The sequence below is a fragment of the Pogoniulus pusillus genome, chromosome 10 (genome assembly GCF_015220805.1).
Source record: "Pogoniulus pusillus isolate bPogPus1 chromosome 10, bPogPus1.pri, whole genome shotgun sequence".
Lineage (NCBI taxonomy): Eukaryota > Metazoa > Chordata > Aves > Piciformes > Lybiidae > Pogoniulus > Pogoniulus pusillus.
Genome location: NC_087273.1, coordinates 34,478,799 through 34,494,178, shown reverse-complemented (window position 1 = coordinate 34,494,178; position 15,380 = coordinate 34,478,799). Strand labels below are relative to the sequence as shown.

Below are 15,380 nucleotides of genomic sequence, written 5' to 3'. Positions count from 1 at the left end.
AGCTACAAGCTTGGAAATGTTCAAAGCCAGGCTGGATGGGGCCTTCAGCAACAGGGTCTAGTAGGAAGTGGCCCTGCCCCATGACCAGAGGACTGGAACTAGATGATCTCTAAGGTTGCTTCCAATCCAAACCAGTCTAGGATTGCATGATATCTCCACAAAACATTTCCAAATTCATGAACCAGTCTCACCACTTCATGCACTACTGACACTCCAAGTCTGTGGGCTGCTGACAAAAAATACTCTCTTATTTTGCTATGTTTCTAATTACTGTTTAAGCTGTATTTGTAAACTCCCTCCCTGCCCCCAGTAAGTTCTGTTCATGACTGAAACTGGCTTTCATCAAAATCAGCAAAGTAATGTTCTCATTTTATCTTTCTCCTCATTTCTGGAAGTGAAAGAAAATCAGCCATGGTACCAAACAGAAAACCAAACAACACATACCCCTAGCCTCTTGTCACTGTACACCCACACAAGGCCTAACCAAAGTAACAACCTATAATGTGCAAGACCTTAATTCCATACAAATCAATGCCAGCTTCAGCATGGGAACAGGATTCTTTCCAAACATTCCTTTTGAGCCAGTCTAGAAAGACCTTCTTGGATGGCATTCTGAAATGCATCTCTACCTGAGCATCCAGAGGAACGTTGTAAACCTCGGCATCCAGCAGAACGGTGCAGGCACTGAACGGTAGTGTTTGGTTAGCCAGAGTTCGTGCTGCTCGGTAGTGAACACGTAGAACTTCTTGTTCATTTGAAACAATAAGCTTCTCCTAATTGTATGAAAGATCAGCATGGAAATGTACATGAGGTCATTTAAACATTTCAGGTTCATTCATTCAAATGTTTGCTCGTTTAAAGGTTTCTTTTCAGGGCTTAAAATGCTTTTGAATGGGGTGAGAAATGGGTTGGTAGAGGGAGGAGTGGTTGTTACAGAATCAGAGAATGGTAGGTGGTTGGAAAGGACCTCTGGAGATCATTAGTCAAACCCTCCTGCTAAAGCAGGGTCACTCATAGCAAGTTGCCCAGGATCACAATGCCCAGACAGGTTTGGAATCTCACCATGAAAGGAGACTCTACAATCTCTCTGGGCAGCCTGGTCTAGTGCTCTCTTTCACCCTCAGAGCAAAGAGGTTTCTCCTTATGTTCAGGTGTGACCTGGGTTCCAGTTTGTGTCCATTCCCCTTTTTCCTATCACTGAGCACCACTGAAAAGAGTCTGGCTCCATCCTCTTGAACCCCACCCTTTAGATATTGAGGTGCACTGAGAAAAATCTCCTCTCAGGCTGCTCTTCTCCAGGCTAAACAGCCCCAGGTCTCTCACCCTTGCCTCCTCACAGTGATGCTTCATTCCCCTCAGCATCTCTGCAGCCTCCACTGGACTCTCTCCAGTAGTTTCCTATCTCCATTAAACTGAAGAGCCAGAACTGGACACAACACTCCCAACATGGCCTCACTAGTGCAGAGTAGAGGAGTAGAACCTCCCTCAACCTGCTGGTCATCTAATCAAATCCAAAATGTCAATTTAAAGATGCAAAGAGCATTCCCTGAATGTCAGAACTGAAAACATCTTCCCTTCACCCAAATGCTGGCTGAATGTCACGCCCAGATTTTCCACTTAGTGTTACTGAGGCAAGTTCCAGGTAATGAGGAAGGTGAAAGATGAAAAGTTTGAGGAGCAGAGTGTTGGGATATAGAACCTTGAAAGACTTTCAAGATCATCAAACCAAATCATTATATAGGTTTGTGAGTCTCCACCATACAAAGATTTTTGTCACATACTTGTCATGGCAAACACAGTGGCCAAGCACAAAAGAAGGTGTTAGGTGTGTGTTTACTGCTCTGCAATGTAATGGCTCTAATTTTCAACCTAAGGAGAAAAAGTGAATTATAAAAGCTCAGAAAACAGTGAAAAGCAGCATCTTACCTTTGCTTACACCTAATTTCTTTTCAGTCAGAACCTTGAGCCATGTCCCCATTCTTTGTGCTTGTATTTTATACCTATTTTACACTGAAATACTGAATTCAAGTAAATATTTGGCCTCAACTGGTGTGTTATGGCTTGAAATCCACTTTAAAAATGACCACACTGTGTTTTAATGAACCAGCTGCTTGTAGAACTGTGTATAAAGATTTCTTACCTATCTTTAAGATACATTCTACATGAGGAAGGGGTCCTGCCTGTGTCCACAAGCAACCTGGCTCATAGTACTAACAGACACCTAAATCTAGGCTGCCAAGGAACAAAGTTTGGGCTTCACAAAGAGTACTCTTAAAGCAGGAGTACTTTCTCCATTTCTCTATTCAAATCCAGTGAAGCCTGCAGGTGCAGTCCTAATAGAATTTCAGACACTTTCTGCAAGCAGAGTATTGCAAATAATCTGTTAGTCTTAGAGCCACATTCTACCAAGACAGAATTTACTCTTGCTTTGATTCTGTTTTAACTTGGTCAGTTTGGCTCTCAATCCTATGACCATTACTAACTGTCAAAAACAGAGTGTGAAGCTTTCTTCCTACTTCCCCTGGGAAAAAAAATCTGGGCTACATCTTAGAGGAATTAACAGGAAAAAGCTGCTGACTGACTTAAGTACTCTGCTAAGCTGTCCAAAGCTTTCCTTTTTTTTGGATAGAAGGTGCATTACTTCTAAAGTCATTCAGCCAAATACAGCCTGTGCACTGGAAAAAAGAGAAATAGCTTAAAGCTGGGAGAGAAAAGAATGCAAATTCCTTCAGTCTTACCCTTTCAATGCTGTGCTGCAAACGTAGCTTCATCCTCACAACCTCTTGTTGTTTAAATAGTTCCTTAAGTGGGTCTGAGAGAGAGGGAGGTGGTGTAATCTGTGTAAAAAAGATGTAAAAATGGCATAGTCAGCCTGTCTTTAACAGATGTTTGATACTACTTAGATGACTTGAGCAATAATTAAAACAACAACGAACCAAACCAAAAACCAAACACAAGCAAGGTATATTTTAGGGAAAATGTGAGATTTTTGGACATTCTATTTATTATGTGACTACAATCCATTGGCAATAAAATGTTGTAAGGATTTTTCACAACAAAGCTGATAAACCTGACTGAAGTGGCATTTCAAACTGTTTCATACAATCATAGAATGGTTTGGCTTGGAAGGGACTTTAAAAGGCTGTTTAGTCCAACCCTGCTGCAGTCAGCAGGGACATCTGAAACTAGATCAAGTTGCTTAAGAGCCCCAAACAACCTGACCTGGAATGCTTCCAGGGATGTGGCATCTACCACCTCTCTGGACAAACTGGGCCAGGGTCTCAGCACCCTCAGTGTAAAACATTTCTTCCTTCTCTGGGTAACCAGGGCCAGGGTCTCAGCACCCTCAGAGTAAAACATTTCTTCTTTCCCTGGGTAACCTGGGCCAGGGTCTCAGTACCCTCAGTGTAAAACATTTCTTCTTTCTCTGGACAACCTGGGCCAGGGTCTCAGCACCCTCAGAGTAAAACATTTCTTCTTTCTCTGGGTAACCAGGGCCAGGGTCTCAGCACCCTCAGTGTAAAACATTTCTTCCTTCTCTGGGTAACCAGGGCCAGGGTCTCAGCACCCTCAGTGTAAAACATTTGTTCCTTCTCTGGGTAACCTGGGCCAGGGTCTCAGCATCCTCAGTGTAAAACATTTCTTCCTTCTCTGGGTAACCTGGGCCAGGGTCTCAGCACCCTCAGTGTAAAACATTTGTTCCTTCTCTGGGTAACCTGGGCCAGGGTCTCAGCACCCTCAGTGTAAAACCTTTCTTCCTTCTTTCTAGTCTAAATCTCCCTCCCTTAGTTTCAAACCATCACACCTTGTCCTGTCACAACAGGCCCTGCTAAAATACCTGTCCCAAACTTTCTGATCAGCCCTTTAAGTACTGAAATGCCACATGAAGGTGTCCCTGGAGCTTTCCCTTCTCCAGGCTTGAACAACCCCTGTCTTCGCAGTAGAGGAGTCCCAGCCTTTGAATCATACTGTGACCTCCTCTGGATCTGCTTCAACAGGTCCAAGTCTTCCCTGTGCTGAGGACTCCAGAGCTGGACTCAGCACTGCAGGTGGGTGTCAGCAGAGTGGAGCAGAGGGGAAGAATCCCCTCCCTGGACCTGCTGTCTCGTGTTTCAACCAGTCACTGTCAGCATGGCCTAGATCTTCTGTAAGAGACCTACACATTAGAAGATAGTAAAAACAAATCTTGCTTTCAAAGATTCTTTAAAGCAGAACTGTTCAAAACGTTAAAAGGTGCCTAGCCAAATGCAAGAGCCAAGCAAGGAAACAAAAAGCACTGCTGAAAAAGAAGTGGCTCAATGCAGCTAAGCAGTGTCACTGGCATTTCATGTGGGACAAAAGAGAACAAACCCTATTCCTCATCTAACAATCAGGCAGGACACAGGCAAGCACAAAAAGCACACTGGAGTCCCAGGCAGCAGCTTGGAAGGTTGTTTTCTTCTGTCAGTTATTCAAATGTAATTTTTAAAGCTCAAGCCTAAAAAAATAATGAATAAAATAATCAAAGAGACTTGAGTGAACTGACAACACTGTTACTGATCTGCTTTAAGCATTTTGTGTTCTCAGCCTGTTGTTACACAACCAGTATTACTGTGCTGCCTGAGCTGTGTGACACATGCTGAAAAGGCACCTGGAGGCCTTATGGCAACTGCAAAAAATCAGATGTTCCTTGAGAAGTAACTAATAAACAACTTGAGAGTTTTAAGGCTCCACCCAAAGTTTCCTTTTCTTTGTGCCAGTTCTTTCTGACAGCTCAGGGTGGATTTTTTAAGCAGTGCTAGATGTAAGAGCATTGATATTGCTCTGCAAAAACTCATCAAAATGAAATTAAATCATAGAATCAACCAGGTTGGAAGAGACCTCCAAGATCAGCCAGTCCAACCTAGCACCCAGCCCTAGCCAATCAACTAGACCATGGCACTAAGTGCCTCAGCCAGGCTTTGCTTGAACACCTCCAGGGACAATGACTCCACCACCTCCCTGGGCAGCCCATTCCAATGCCAATCACTCTCTCTGCCAACAACTTTCTCCTAACATCCAGCCTAGACCTCCCCCAGCACAACTTGAGACTGTGTCCTCTTGTTCTGTTGCTGGTTGCCTGGCAGAAGAGACCAACCCCCACCTGGCTCCAGCCTCCCTTCAGGTAGCTGTAGAGAGCAGTGAGGTCTGCCCTGAGCCTCCTCTTCTGCAGGCTGCACACCCCCAGCTCCCTCAGCCTCTCCTCACAGGGCTGTGCTCCAGGTCTCTCACCAGCTTTGTTGCCCTCCTCTGGACACGTTCCAGTACCTCAATATCTCTCTTGAATTGAAGAGCCCAGAACTGGACACAGCACTCAAGGTTTGGTCTGACAAATACTGCTTACTATTGCTGCTCCTCCAAAACCACAGCTGAAATAGGTACCTACAGGTATGACACTCTACCTTCAACCCAACACAAATACAGACAGAAAGAATTCTCTGCAGTCAAATGCAACTGTCAGGAAGTAATTCATCCAATATTAAAATGTGGACATATTGCACTATTGCAATCTTGCAACTGTGCACTTCAGTAGCAAAGGGATTTAGCTAACAGAAGTTATCTGATTATTATTATCTTGGAATATTATTCCAGGACAATTTTTTCATCAACTGAAAGCTGACCAATGTCTCTGGAATTAAAGAACATATCAACAGGTCAAGAGGAAACGGGCTCAAACAAACCAGTCTAAGGTGTCAGAATCTACTGGGGTACTTCACAGGATGAAAGGAAGCATCCTGAAGTTGCATCAGAGGAGGTTTAGGCTGGACATTGGGAACAATTTCTTCCCTAAAAGAGTTGTCAAGTCCTGGAACAGGCTGCCCAGGGAAGTGGTGGAGCCCCCATCCCTGGAGGGATTGAAAAGCCATGCAGATGTGGTGGTGAGCGACACGGTTTAGTGGTGGCTTGGCAGTGCTGGGTTAATGGTTGGACTTGACAATCCTACAGGTCTCTTCCAATCAAAACAATTCTGTGATTCTCCTAATTGTGGTTTATTTCTTCAGTTACTACTTGATACAAAATGACATTTAGCTCCTTCACATTTCAAACTGCTAAGCACGACACACTTGACTTCTCTTAATGAAATTGGTTTGGCTCCTGAACGGGGTGAGTAATGTTTATGGCATCTGCCACTTGGTGTAAGTCATCACCACTGAAAACAAACACACACAACCAAAATAAAAAACAAACCCAAATCACAGACATCTCCTGCAATAATCTATCTCAGTCATAAGGGGTATCAGCATGATTAAGCTTAGTTTCAGGTGCACCACAGTCTAGTTTTGCCTGCCTTCTGCACTTGTGGCACAGCACAACAGCACTGTCACGCTCTCTCAATACATCAGACAAGATGCTTGCAGTGACATCAAGCTCTTATTTAATTAATTCAGCTAAATCCAGAAATATCCCTCAAAAAAATCAGTGCTTTGGCTAGCAGAGAACACCACAGCATAACAAGCAAGATAAACAATCAGTCTATAAATATTCTTCAGGCTTATGCAGCTAAACTGTCCAGAAATAAAATCTCAGAGTTGGTGAGCTTCCATATCACCTCAAACAACTGTAAATAGTGCCAAATGCTGTCCCCTTAAATTTACTGATCACTTGATTTTGCAAGGGAAGTGAGAACCAACACCACAGCAAATAACTAGAAAGGGCTTAATGACCCAGACAGCAAACTTGTGGAGGCTTTTATTTAAATGCCTAAGAGAACTCTACCCCTGTGAAGCTGCTGTTCATAGGTTTTGGTTGGAAGAGACCAAAGAGATCTTAAAATGCATCAAGTCTCATCATCAACTCAGCACAGCAAATTCCACCACTAAACCATGTTCCTCAGCACCACATCTATAATGCTTTTCAATCCCTCTGGGAATAGTGATGCCACCACTTCCCTGGGCAGCATGTTCCAGGGCTTGGCAACCCTTTCAGGGAAGAAATTGTTCCTGATGTTCAATCTCAGCCTCCCCTTGTGCAACTTGAGGATGCTTCCTCTCATCCTATCAAGCACCCTAGTAGATTCTGAGCCCTCAGAACTGGTTTATTGGCAGATTTTCTAACACCAGCAGCTAACATGACAGTGTCCTTCCACTACCCCACAGCCCAGCCTGTTGACCCTGGCTGGCTGACACTTCCTGAGGCATCCTTGGACATATTTGGGGTCAGGTTGGATGGGGCTCTGAGCAACCAACCTGCTCTAGTTGCAGATGTCCCTGCTTAGTGCAAGAGGGTTGGAGTAGCTGACCTTTAAAGGTCCCTTACAACCCAAACCATTGTCTGATTCTGTGCAGCAGCCACAAGTTTTTATGACCCCAGAGATCACAACTGTGTCTGTGTATAAACATCTACTTTAGCCCCACAGTGTCTTCCAAAACACAAAGCTAAACACAGAACTGAGTCTGCTTCCAGTGATTTTTGAAATTATCATTTTTTTCCTGTCTTCTTGGAAACATGGGAGGAGCAAGTCTTGGATCCTTGAAGTCTGCAGACAGGGTTTGAGTAGTCTTACACCACCTGCTGGAAATCTAACCTTGTGAACCAGCACTGGGTTTGGAGAGCAGAAATTACTTTAGTAAGACCACAGAGTTTAAGGGTTTCAAGGCAAGAACAGTCAGAGAGGCCCCTCTGATCTTCTAGTGAAAGAGATGGTTAGTAAGGAGACCATGAAAAGTGAGTAGGGAAAATGCAAACATGCTCTTGCAAGAACAGGGCATGAGACTGAACGCCTCAAGCAAAAGGTGACTATTTTTTTAATGTAACCAAACAACATTATCAAACCAGTTTCTTAAGGTCAGACTCCACACAGAAGAGAGGAAAATAAAGAAGCCCTTCCTTCTCCAGTGTTTTCTAACCCTGGTCTGAGAAACCACCCAGAAAAGCTAGACAGAACTCAGCCTTTCACCTCTTTGCTCCACTCCACTAGAAGGCAACCATCAGAATGGGTTTGTTTGGTAGCAGCTAAGCCTCAAGACATGCCCTCACCACCTCCACCACATGAAAATCAGTTAACCAAGTTTCTTGTACACCATATATCCTGCATAAAAACTACAAGAGCACCAACTCTTCACTCCATAAATCTCCAATCCTATTTTGTGCCCCTTACACAAAGAGACCACTACTGAAGCTCACATTCACACATACAGAGGTTTTCCTCCACATCCCTCTCCATCTCCCCTCACCCACCCCGCCCAGACCAACCAGCCTGTTCTGTTGCTGGAGTATTTCATGCATTTGGGAAGTAAGTTTCTGGTGACAGCACTAAAATAGGCTTTTACCACTCAAGTTTTGGCAGCAACACCAGAGAGAATGGACAGAATCTCTTTCACTAGGTATCTATCTGCAAGATAGCCATTGGAAGCTGGAAATGAATCACACAATGGTTTGGGTTGGGAAGGACCATAGAAGGTCATGTAGTCCAAGCACTGAATCATCTTGTTGCCTCTTTCCAGGAGGCAGTGCAGACAGATGACTGAACTCTGCAGCACATGCTGGTGCACCAGCCTCTAAGGAACACAGCTAAGCACAATTCACATTTCCTCTGTTAGATCCTGGTTAGTTTCCTTTTGTTTTGTAGAACCATAGAATGGTCTCACCTAGAAGGGACTCCCAAAGGGCACCTAGCCCAACTCCCTCTACAGTAGAATGGACATCCTCAACTAGATCAGGCTGCCCACAGCCCTATCCAACTTCACCTTGAACACCTCTCCAGGGATGGATCCCCAACTACTTCCCTGGGCAACTCTTTCCGGTGTTCCGCTACCCTCATGGTGCACAACTTGTTCCTAACATCCAATCTAAATCTACTCTTCCCTAGTTTGAAACCATTGCCCCTTGTCCTGTCACTGCAGGCCTTTGTAAGCAGACTCTCTCCAGCCTTCTTGTAGGCTCCCTTCAGGTACTTCAAAGACATTATTAGGTCTCCCCAGAGCCTTCTCTTCTCCAGGCTGAACAACCCCAGCTACCTCCACCTGTCCTCGTAGCAGAGGTGTTCCAGCCCCCTGAACCATATCCACAGCTCTCCTCTGGATTTGCTCCCTCAGGTCCATATCCTTCCTGCATTTTGAACTGACCTTCAAAGGTCCCTTCCAACCCAAACCATCCAATGGCTGTGAAACCACTGCTTGCATTTTTACTGATTGGGCCTTTTAAAGAGGACATTACTGGTCAATGCTAATTTGACATTTAGTCTTGAGAAGATGAGGCTGAGAGGAGATCTTACTAATGTTTATAAATACCTGAGGGGTGGCTGCCAAGATGATGGTGGTGCCTAGTGATGGGACAAAGAACAGTGGGTACAAGCTAGAACACAGAAGGTTCCACCTCAACATGAGGAAAGAATGTTTTATTGTGATGGTGACAGAGCACTGGAACAGGCTGCCCAGAGAGGTTCTGAGTATCTTTCTCTGGAGACTTTGAGAATGTGCCTGGGTGTGTTCCTGTGTGGCTTGCCCTAAGTGATCCTTATTTGGCAGGGGGATTGGACTCTATGATCTCTGGAGGTCCCTTCCAGCCCCTAATGTTCTGTGATCCTTTGACAAATGCCAACTAACTATTTTGAGCACAAGTCTTCAGAAGGAAGTTAGGGAGAACATTCAAGTTACAAACCCAAACCATGCTTTTGGTGGTACTGTGCACATAGAGACTGTGTTACTTACAGTTGGGATGCAGATTTTGCTCAAAGGATTGCCATCCAGCAGGTATGAGCCATTGAAGGTCACATATTCATCATAGTACTGAGGTGCCTGAGGAATAACACTGCACAGCAGCTTGCGCTTCTCCTCTATCTTTTTCCTTATGTGCAAGTACTCAAAATAGGGGTTTGCTCTCTCAGAGCTATAAGGCTGAATCTCCTCCAGCTTCAGAGAATCAACAATAGCTGCCAGCGACTGCTGGGTCTTCTCCTTAGCCTGCAGTAAAGAAGGGTTCGCTTGCACAGGCTGTGGCACACGCGACACCTTTCTTTTACGTGGATGATGGACCTGAGCGTCCTCCTCTTCAGTCAGTCTAATCCTTGCTCTCAGAGAGGCTGAGGACTCTGACTCTTTTTCTGATGTCTGTGTGAAGCCAAGGGGATTCTGCTTCCCCTGGCTGGCAAGCATATTAGCTCTGTTCCTCGTGATTCTTTGAGGTACTTCTTGCTGTTCCACCTTCTGATCCTCAGCAGTTTCATCTTCCAGTTTCACTGTTTGGCCGTATTTCTGCCCCTCTTCCTGTGCCATCTGTTGCAAGCTATTACCTGAACTAGATAAAGAGGAGAACTGTGGTGGCTCATCTGTCAATACATTTTCTCTGTCTGCAGTGCAGGGCTTTTTAGGAGCTGATTCGCTCATAGTTCCCTTTGACATTCCGGAACTTAGTTCACAGAGCTCAGGGTTGGCTTTGCTATCAACAACATGCCCTGCACACAGCTTCTCTTGGCCTTTCTCATTTCTGATGTCAGAAGCATCTGCTGTGTTACCACCTGCTTCGCTCGGAGCGTTCTTACACACAGCTTTACTGACCGTGCAGGAGTTTAGGAGTAATTGTGAACTGCTCTCACTCCCAGGGGTATCTTTTTCTGTCGATGCCGTAGGTGAATCGTTCAGCCTCTCACAGCTCTGTGAAACATCCTTTGCAGAGCTCTCAGAACACACAACAGTGGGTGCATCAGCCCTCCTGGTGTTGGAAGGGCAGAAAGAGCTTTCCAGCTCTCTGGTACTAACACTATCTGTATCCAAAGTAGGTGCTGTAATTTGAACTAGATTTTGGTGTGCAAATGATGAATCTTGGCTGCTAATGCCTGGTAAAGAGATGTGCTTAGACTCGTCTGGGAGTGGCTGCGCAGGTAAAGAAGGCAGAGACTGTGAAGGCAAAAAAGATGCAGATTCTTGAGAAGTGGAACTTCCCTTAATCTCAGCGTGCTGAGGCACAAATTGAGATACCTGCTGCTCTTTTAATGTCCTGTTTTCAGAACTAGGTGCTGCTGCAAAGCTGCTGGTATCTTGCTCTGCTACACCATAACCTGAGCTGTTGCACTCATTGTTTAATGAACTGAGTCTGTCAAAAGGCACATCCCACGGTTTGGCTTGCTGAGTCACACCAGTTTGACTGCATGGCTCTAAACGCGTGTTAGAGTCTCCGGAGGGGCCCGTCTGAAGGCTATTTTTAACAGTACTTGTACCCATTGCTGCCTGCTTGTTGCTAACCGTTGGAGATGATGAGAAGTTGGACTGCAAACCAGACATACTGTTCTGAGAGTCTCTTTCGAGCACGCTGCAGGGCAGCTCTGCTTTAGGAGAAGTGCTGGCAAAAGCCTGAGCTGACAGCAGAGCATTCTGGTTATGCTCTTCTGATATTCGGGGCTGCCTGCTAGGTTCAGAAACAGCAGCCGGCACGCTGCACCTTCGAACCTCCACCACGGGTCGACACTCATTCAAAACCAGTTTAGCATCCTCGATAGACACCGATCTGATGTACGCCGTTGCAAGCCTGCTTGTGAAAGGTGGCTTAGGGCGGTCGGGCAGCTCGGCCGGCCCCTCAGGCTCCTTCTCAGGGAAGGCTGGAGATTTGGCAGCCGCCAAAAACGGTGACTGCGAACAAGACATCTGGGAGTCAGAACCTTCTGGCGTAAAGTCCGAGTCATATTCGGTTACAGGCCGGGGAGTGGCTGCCATGGCGTGGCAGGAATCCTCAGAGCTTGCAACTGAAAGCATGGACACTGACCTGGAGCTCAGACCTGTCTTTTCGCTTTCTGATTTGGGGGATCTATTTGAGTTCTCTAAGGCGAAGGAAGGCTTTATAACATTGACACTTCTGGCATCTACAGACTGAGATCTACTACTTGTAGCATCTTTCTGCTGCTTCTCCTTCACGCAGGCATCTGGCAGCTCCGAGCTTTTCGAACGCATCAGCTCTTTGCTCTTAGCCTCAGCTAAGGAGTGTTTGGGTTTCTCTTTCATCTTGTTGAGTTCTACAGAAGTGCGGTTTCTTAAACGCTCCTTCTCTTTCTGTTTTATTTTCTCCTTGTGTTTTCTGTGCCACTGCTCTATCTCCAGATCTTTAAGGCTAAGCATTCGTTCAAAACTCGTCTGCATTAAGTCATCGTTGACTAATCTCTTCTCTTTAGGCCGAGCGTCCTTCGGGGGAGGAGCTGGTTTAGGCTTAACTTTCTCGTGTTCCAGTTTCGGTTTCAGCAAAGTGCTCTGATGCAGTTTCTCTTTATGCTTGTCTCTCTCTTTGTACCGGTCGATATCTTTCTCTTTTTTATCTTTCTCCCTGCCATCTGGAGTCTTCAACAGGTCATCTTTTGGTTTTTCTCTCACAGATGCCAGTTTGTCATGTGCCGTTTTGGTGCTTTCCGTCCCACCGCACCGCCTTTCCTCCTGCAGGTGTTTAGAGTTCGCTGCTGCTGCTGCCATCTCCTTGTCTTTGCATCTGTCTTTTTTGTCAGGCTCCTTTTCTTTCGCTCTGCTTTTTTCCGATTTAGTATATTCAGAGTCTTTGTCAGACTGTTTGACTTTCCTTTCAGTGCAGTGTTTTTCTTTGCTTTCAGGCCAGTGTCTGTCTTTATCAGCCTTCTCTTTATCATGCTTCTTATCAGGTTTCTCTTTATTTCTTTCTTTGTCATCAGGTTTTTTAAGGGTACCCAGGCTTTTGATTTTATCATTGTCCTTATGGCACCTTTCTGCTTGCTGGAAATTTGGCTTCTCCTTGACTTTCTCTGTGTTTTCATTTACTTCTGTTTTTTCTTTTGCCTTTTTCTCTTTCTCTCCAGTTTTCCTTTCCATTTTTTCAATGTCTTTTTCTTTTGCTGAGGTTCGTTTTTCAGCTTTTTCTTTATTTTCCTTTAAATGCTTTTCCTGCTTTGCAGCATCTGTTTCCTTCTCTATTAAATTCATGCTCACAGCCTCATCCTTAACAACAAGGAACAGTTCCATCTCTTTATCTGCAAGCATCATTTCTTTCTCTTCTTTTGTATCCTTTATTCTTTCATCCTTCAGAAACCTCTCATTTTCTTTTTTGCTTTTCTCTTTCTCTCTCTCCTCTTTAGCATTTCTCTGGAACTGTCTTTCCTTAACTAATTTATCTTCTTTTGCCACAGCTTTCTCTAGCTTTGATTTTCTGTCTGAAGAGAGAGATTCATGGTCTAGATTTAACAACATGTCTTCATTTTCATCACTTTTAAAGAAGTTCTCTTTCCAAAATTCTCTGTCAAACTCAATGCTTCTTTGAACCTCTTTCACGTGTTTATGTTTTTCCTTCTCTCCATCCTGTTCCTTTTTGTGCTTCTCCTTTTCTCTGTCTTTGTGCCTTAATTTACGCTTCTTAAGTGTTTTACCTTCCTTGTCGATCTTTCTCACAGTATACTCTGAACTCTCAAATGCTGAGCTGTTGTCTTCCTCTTTCACTTTAGGACTGGATTTTTCACCAAATTCTAAGTGAAACTCTTTCTGATGATGCTTGCTTTTTTCTTTGTGCTTGCAAGACTTGCCACTAGAACTTTCTACCAGATACTCAGAATCGGTGTTGTGATCATACCGTGTTAAATCAGACTGCAAAGTCATTTCAGAGCCTCCTGGAGATAAGCAGGTTTTGGTGTTCTCTTGCTTTAGAGGCGAGGCCTGCTTTTCACTTAACCCACAGGGGTGCTTTGGAGACTTGCCAGCAGTGATATGAACGACATGTACAGTACTTTCTTTTGAGGCTAAAGACTTCTTGAATGTCTCTTCCTCTCGAGTTTTATCTAAGGAATCTAACCCAGAAGCAGCTATATTTGTTACCCTAGCATTTTCTTTTTCTTGCTTTAGTTCTTGATTCTCTTTGTTTTTGCTCTGATTTTTTAGTTTCCTCTTAACTTTGCCTTTTTGCTTGTGCTCGTTTGGAACCACATATTCTTTCTTCACTCTTACATCTGAGTTTGAGGTCTCTGAAATAGAGCAAGGAGAGACGACCTTCTTGTCCTGAAATATCTCTTCATCTGAGCTGTCAGAACTTGAATACAGAACTCTAGAGGGTTTTTGCTTTTTGCTTTTAAATGATTTCGAAAAGGTAACTTTTTCCTGTTTCACAAACAAGCTGTTCTTCGCACCTTCAGCCTCATCCTCTTTCCTTAGGTCTTTTCTGAGGATGTGCTTGTCATCAATCATTTTTTTCACTTCATCTTCATCATCATCTTTGAACTCGTATTCATCAAGGGCAGGTGGAAGCGGTGCCTTACTGGGGACTGTTTGTTTGCTGTCGTTGGCTATAGAGTCCTTTTCCACTTCTGAATCAACATTTGCCTCTACACTGGAGGGGTTTACAGATGGAGGTTCTTCAGAATCTACAGTAAGGAAACCAAAGATTAGCTGTATATCACTTCAGGACAAAAATAAATCAGTTCAGCAGTCATGCTTCTGTACAAAGGAAGAAAGAAAAAGCCACTCAAAACACACAATAAACCCTCTCGCTAGAGTTCAGCTTCTGAAAATTAAAGGTTGTTGAAACCAAAGCTCTCCCCACACTTTGGAGCTCTCACTCAGGTATGTAAAAACATTGATTTGTGGTTTTATATCCCTGTCTAATAAAAGCAATGTCCTTACATTTCGTAATCCTCACCTATCGTGGCTAATTACAGGCTTGGGGAAGTGTGGCTGGAAAGCTTTGTGGCAGAAAGGGACCTGGGGTTTCTAACTGACAGGTGGCTGAATATGAGCCAGCAGTGTGCCCAGGTGGCCAAGACAGAGTCAAAGGCATCCTGGTTTGTATGAGAAACGCTGTGTGCAGCTGGAGTAGGGAGGTGATTGTCCCCCTGTACTTGGCACTGGCAAGGCCACACCTTGGGTACTGAGTCCAGTTTTGAGCACCTCCATACAAGAGAGATGTGAAGGTGCTGAAATGAGTGCAGAGGAAGACAACGAAGCTGGGGAAGGGCCTGGAGAATAAATCTTATGAGGAGTTACGAGGAGCTGGTTAGTTTGAAGAAGTGGAGGCTAAGGAGAGACCTCACTGCTGTCTATAGCTACCTGAAAGGACATTACAGAGTGATTGGTGATGATCTCTTCTCAGAGGTAATTAGGGAATGACCTCAAACTGCAGCAGGTTTAGACCGGACATTAGGAATTTTTTTTTCACAGGAGTGGCCAGACATTGGAAGAGATTGCTCAGGGAGTGATGGAGTCACCATCCCTGGATGCATTTAAAGACTGTTTAAATGTGGTGCCTGAGGATATGGTTTAGGGGTGAACTTTGTAAAGTGGAGTTGATGGTTGGACTTGATGACCCAAGGGATCTTTTCCAATCTGAATGATTCTATAACCTAACACTTTCTTAAGGATATCTCACCACAATGACTCAATTCCTCTAGGGATTCATCAACACTTACTCTAACAACCACATGAGGTTCCTCC

At 44.5% G+C, this 15,380-nt stretch overlaps 1 protein-coding gene across 2 annotated transcripts in view; it reads right to left on the bottom strand.

The window, feature by feature from the left end:
* Nucleotides 1–15,380, bottom strand: part of ANKRD12 (ankyrin repeat domain 12) — a 62,503-nt gene that overhangs the window by 6,731 nt on the left and 40,392 nt on the right. For both annotated transcript variants that reach the window (XR_010303765.1, XM_064150201.1), the window contains exons 8-10: nt 9,669–14,314; nt 2,739–2,837; nt 630–773 (exon numbers count right to left, since the gene is read on the bottom strand). Coding sequence is in view for 1 of the 2 variants with exons in the window: in XM_064150201.1 (XP_064006271.1) it covers nt 630–773; nt 2,739–2,837; nt 9,669–14,314 (4,889 nt within the window). In the remaining variant the exon portion in view is untranslated. The remainder of the gene's footprint in view (nt 1–629; nt 774–2,738; nt 2,838–9,668; nt 14,315–15,380) is intronic.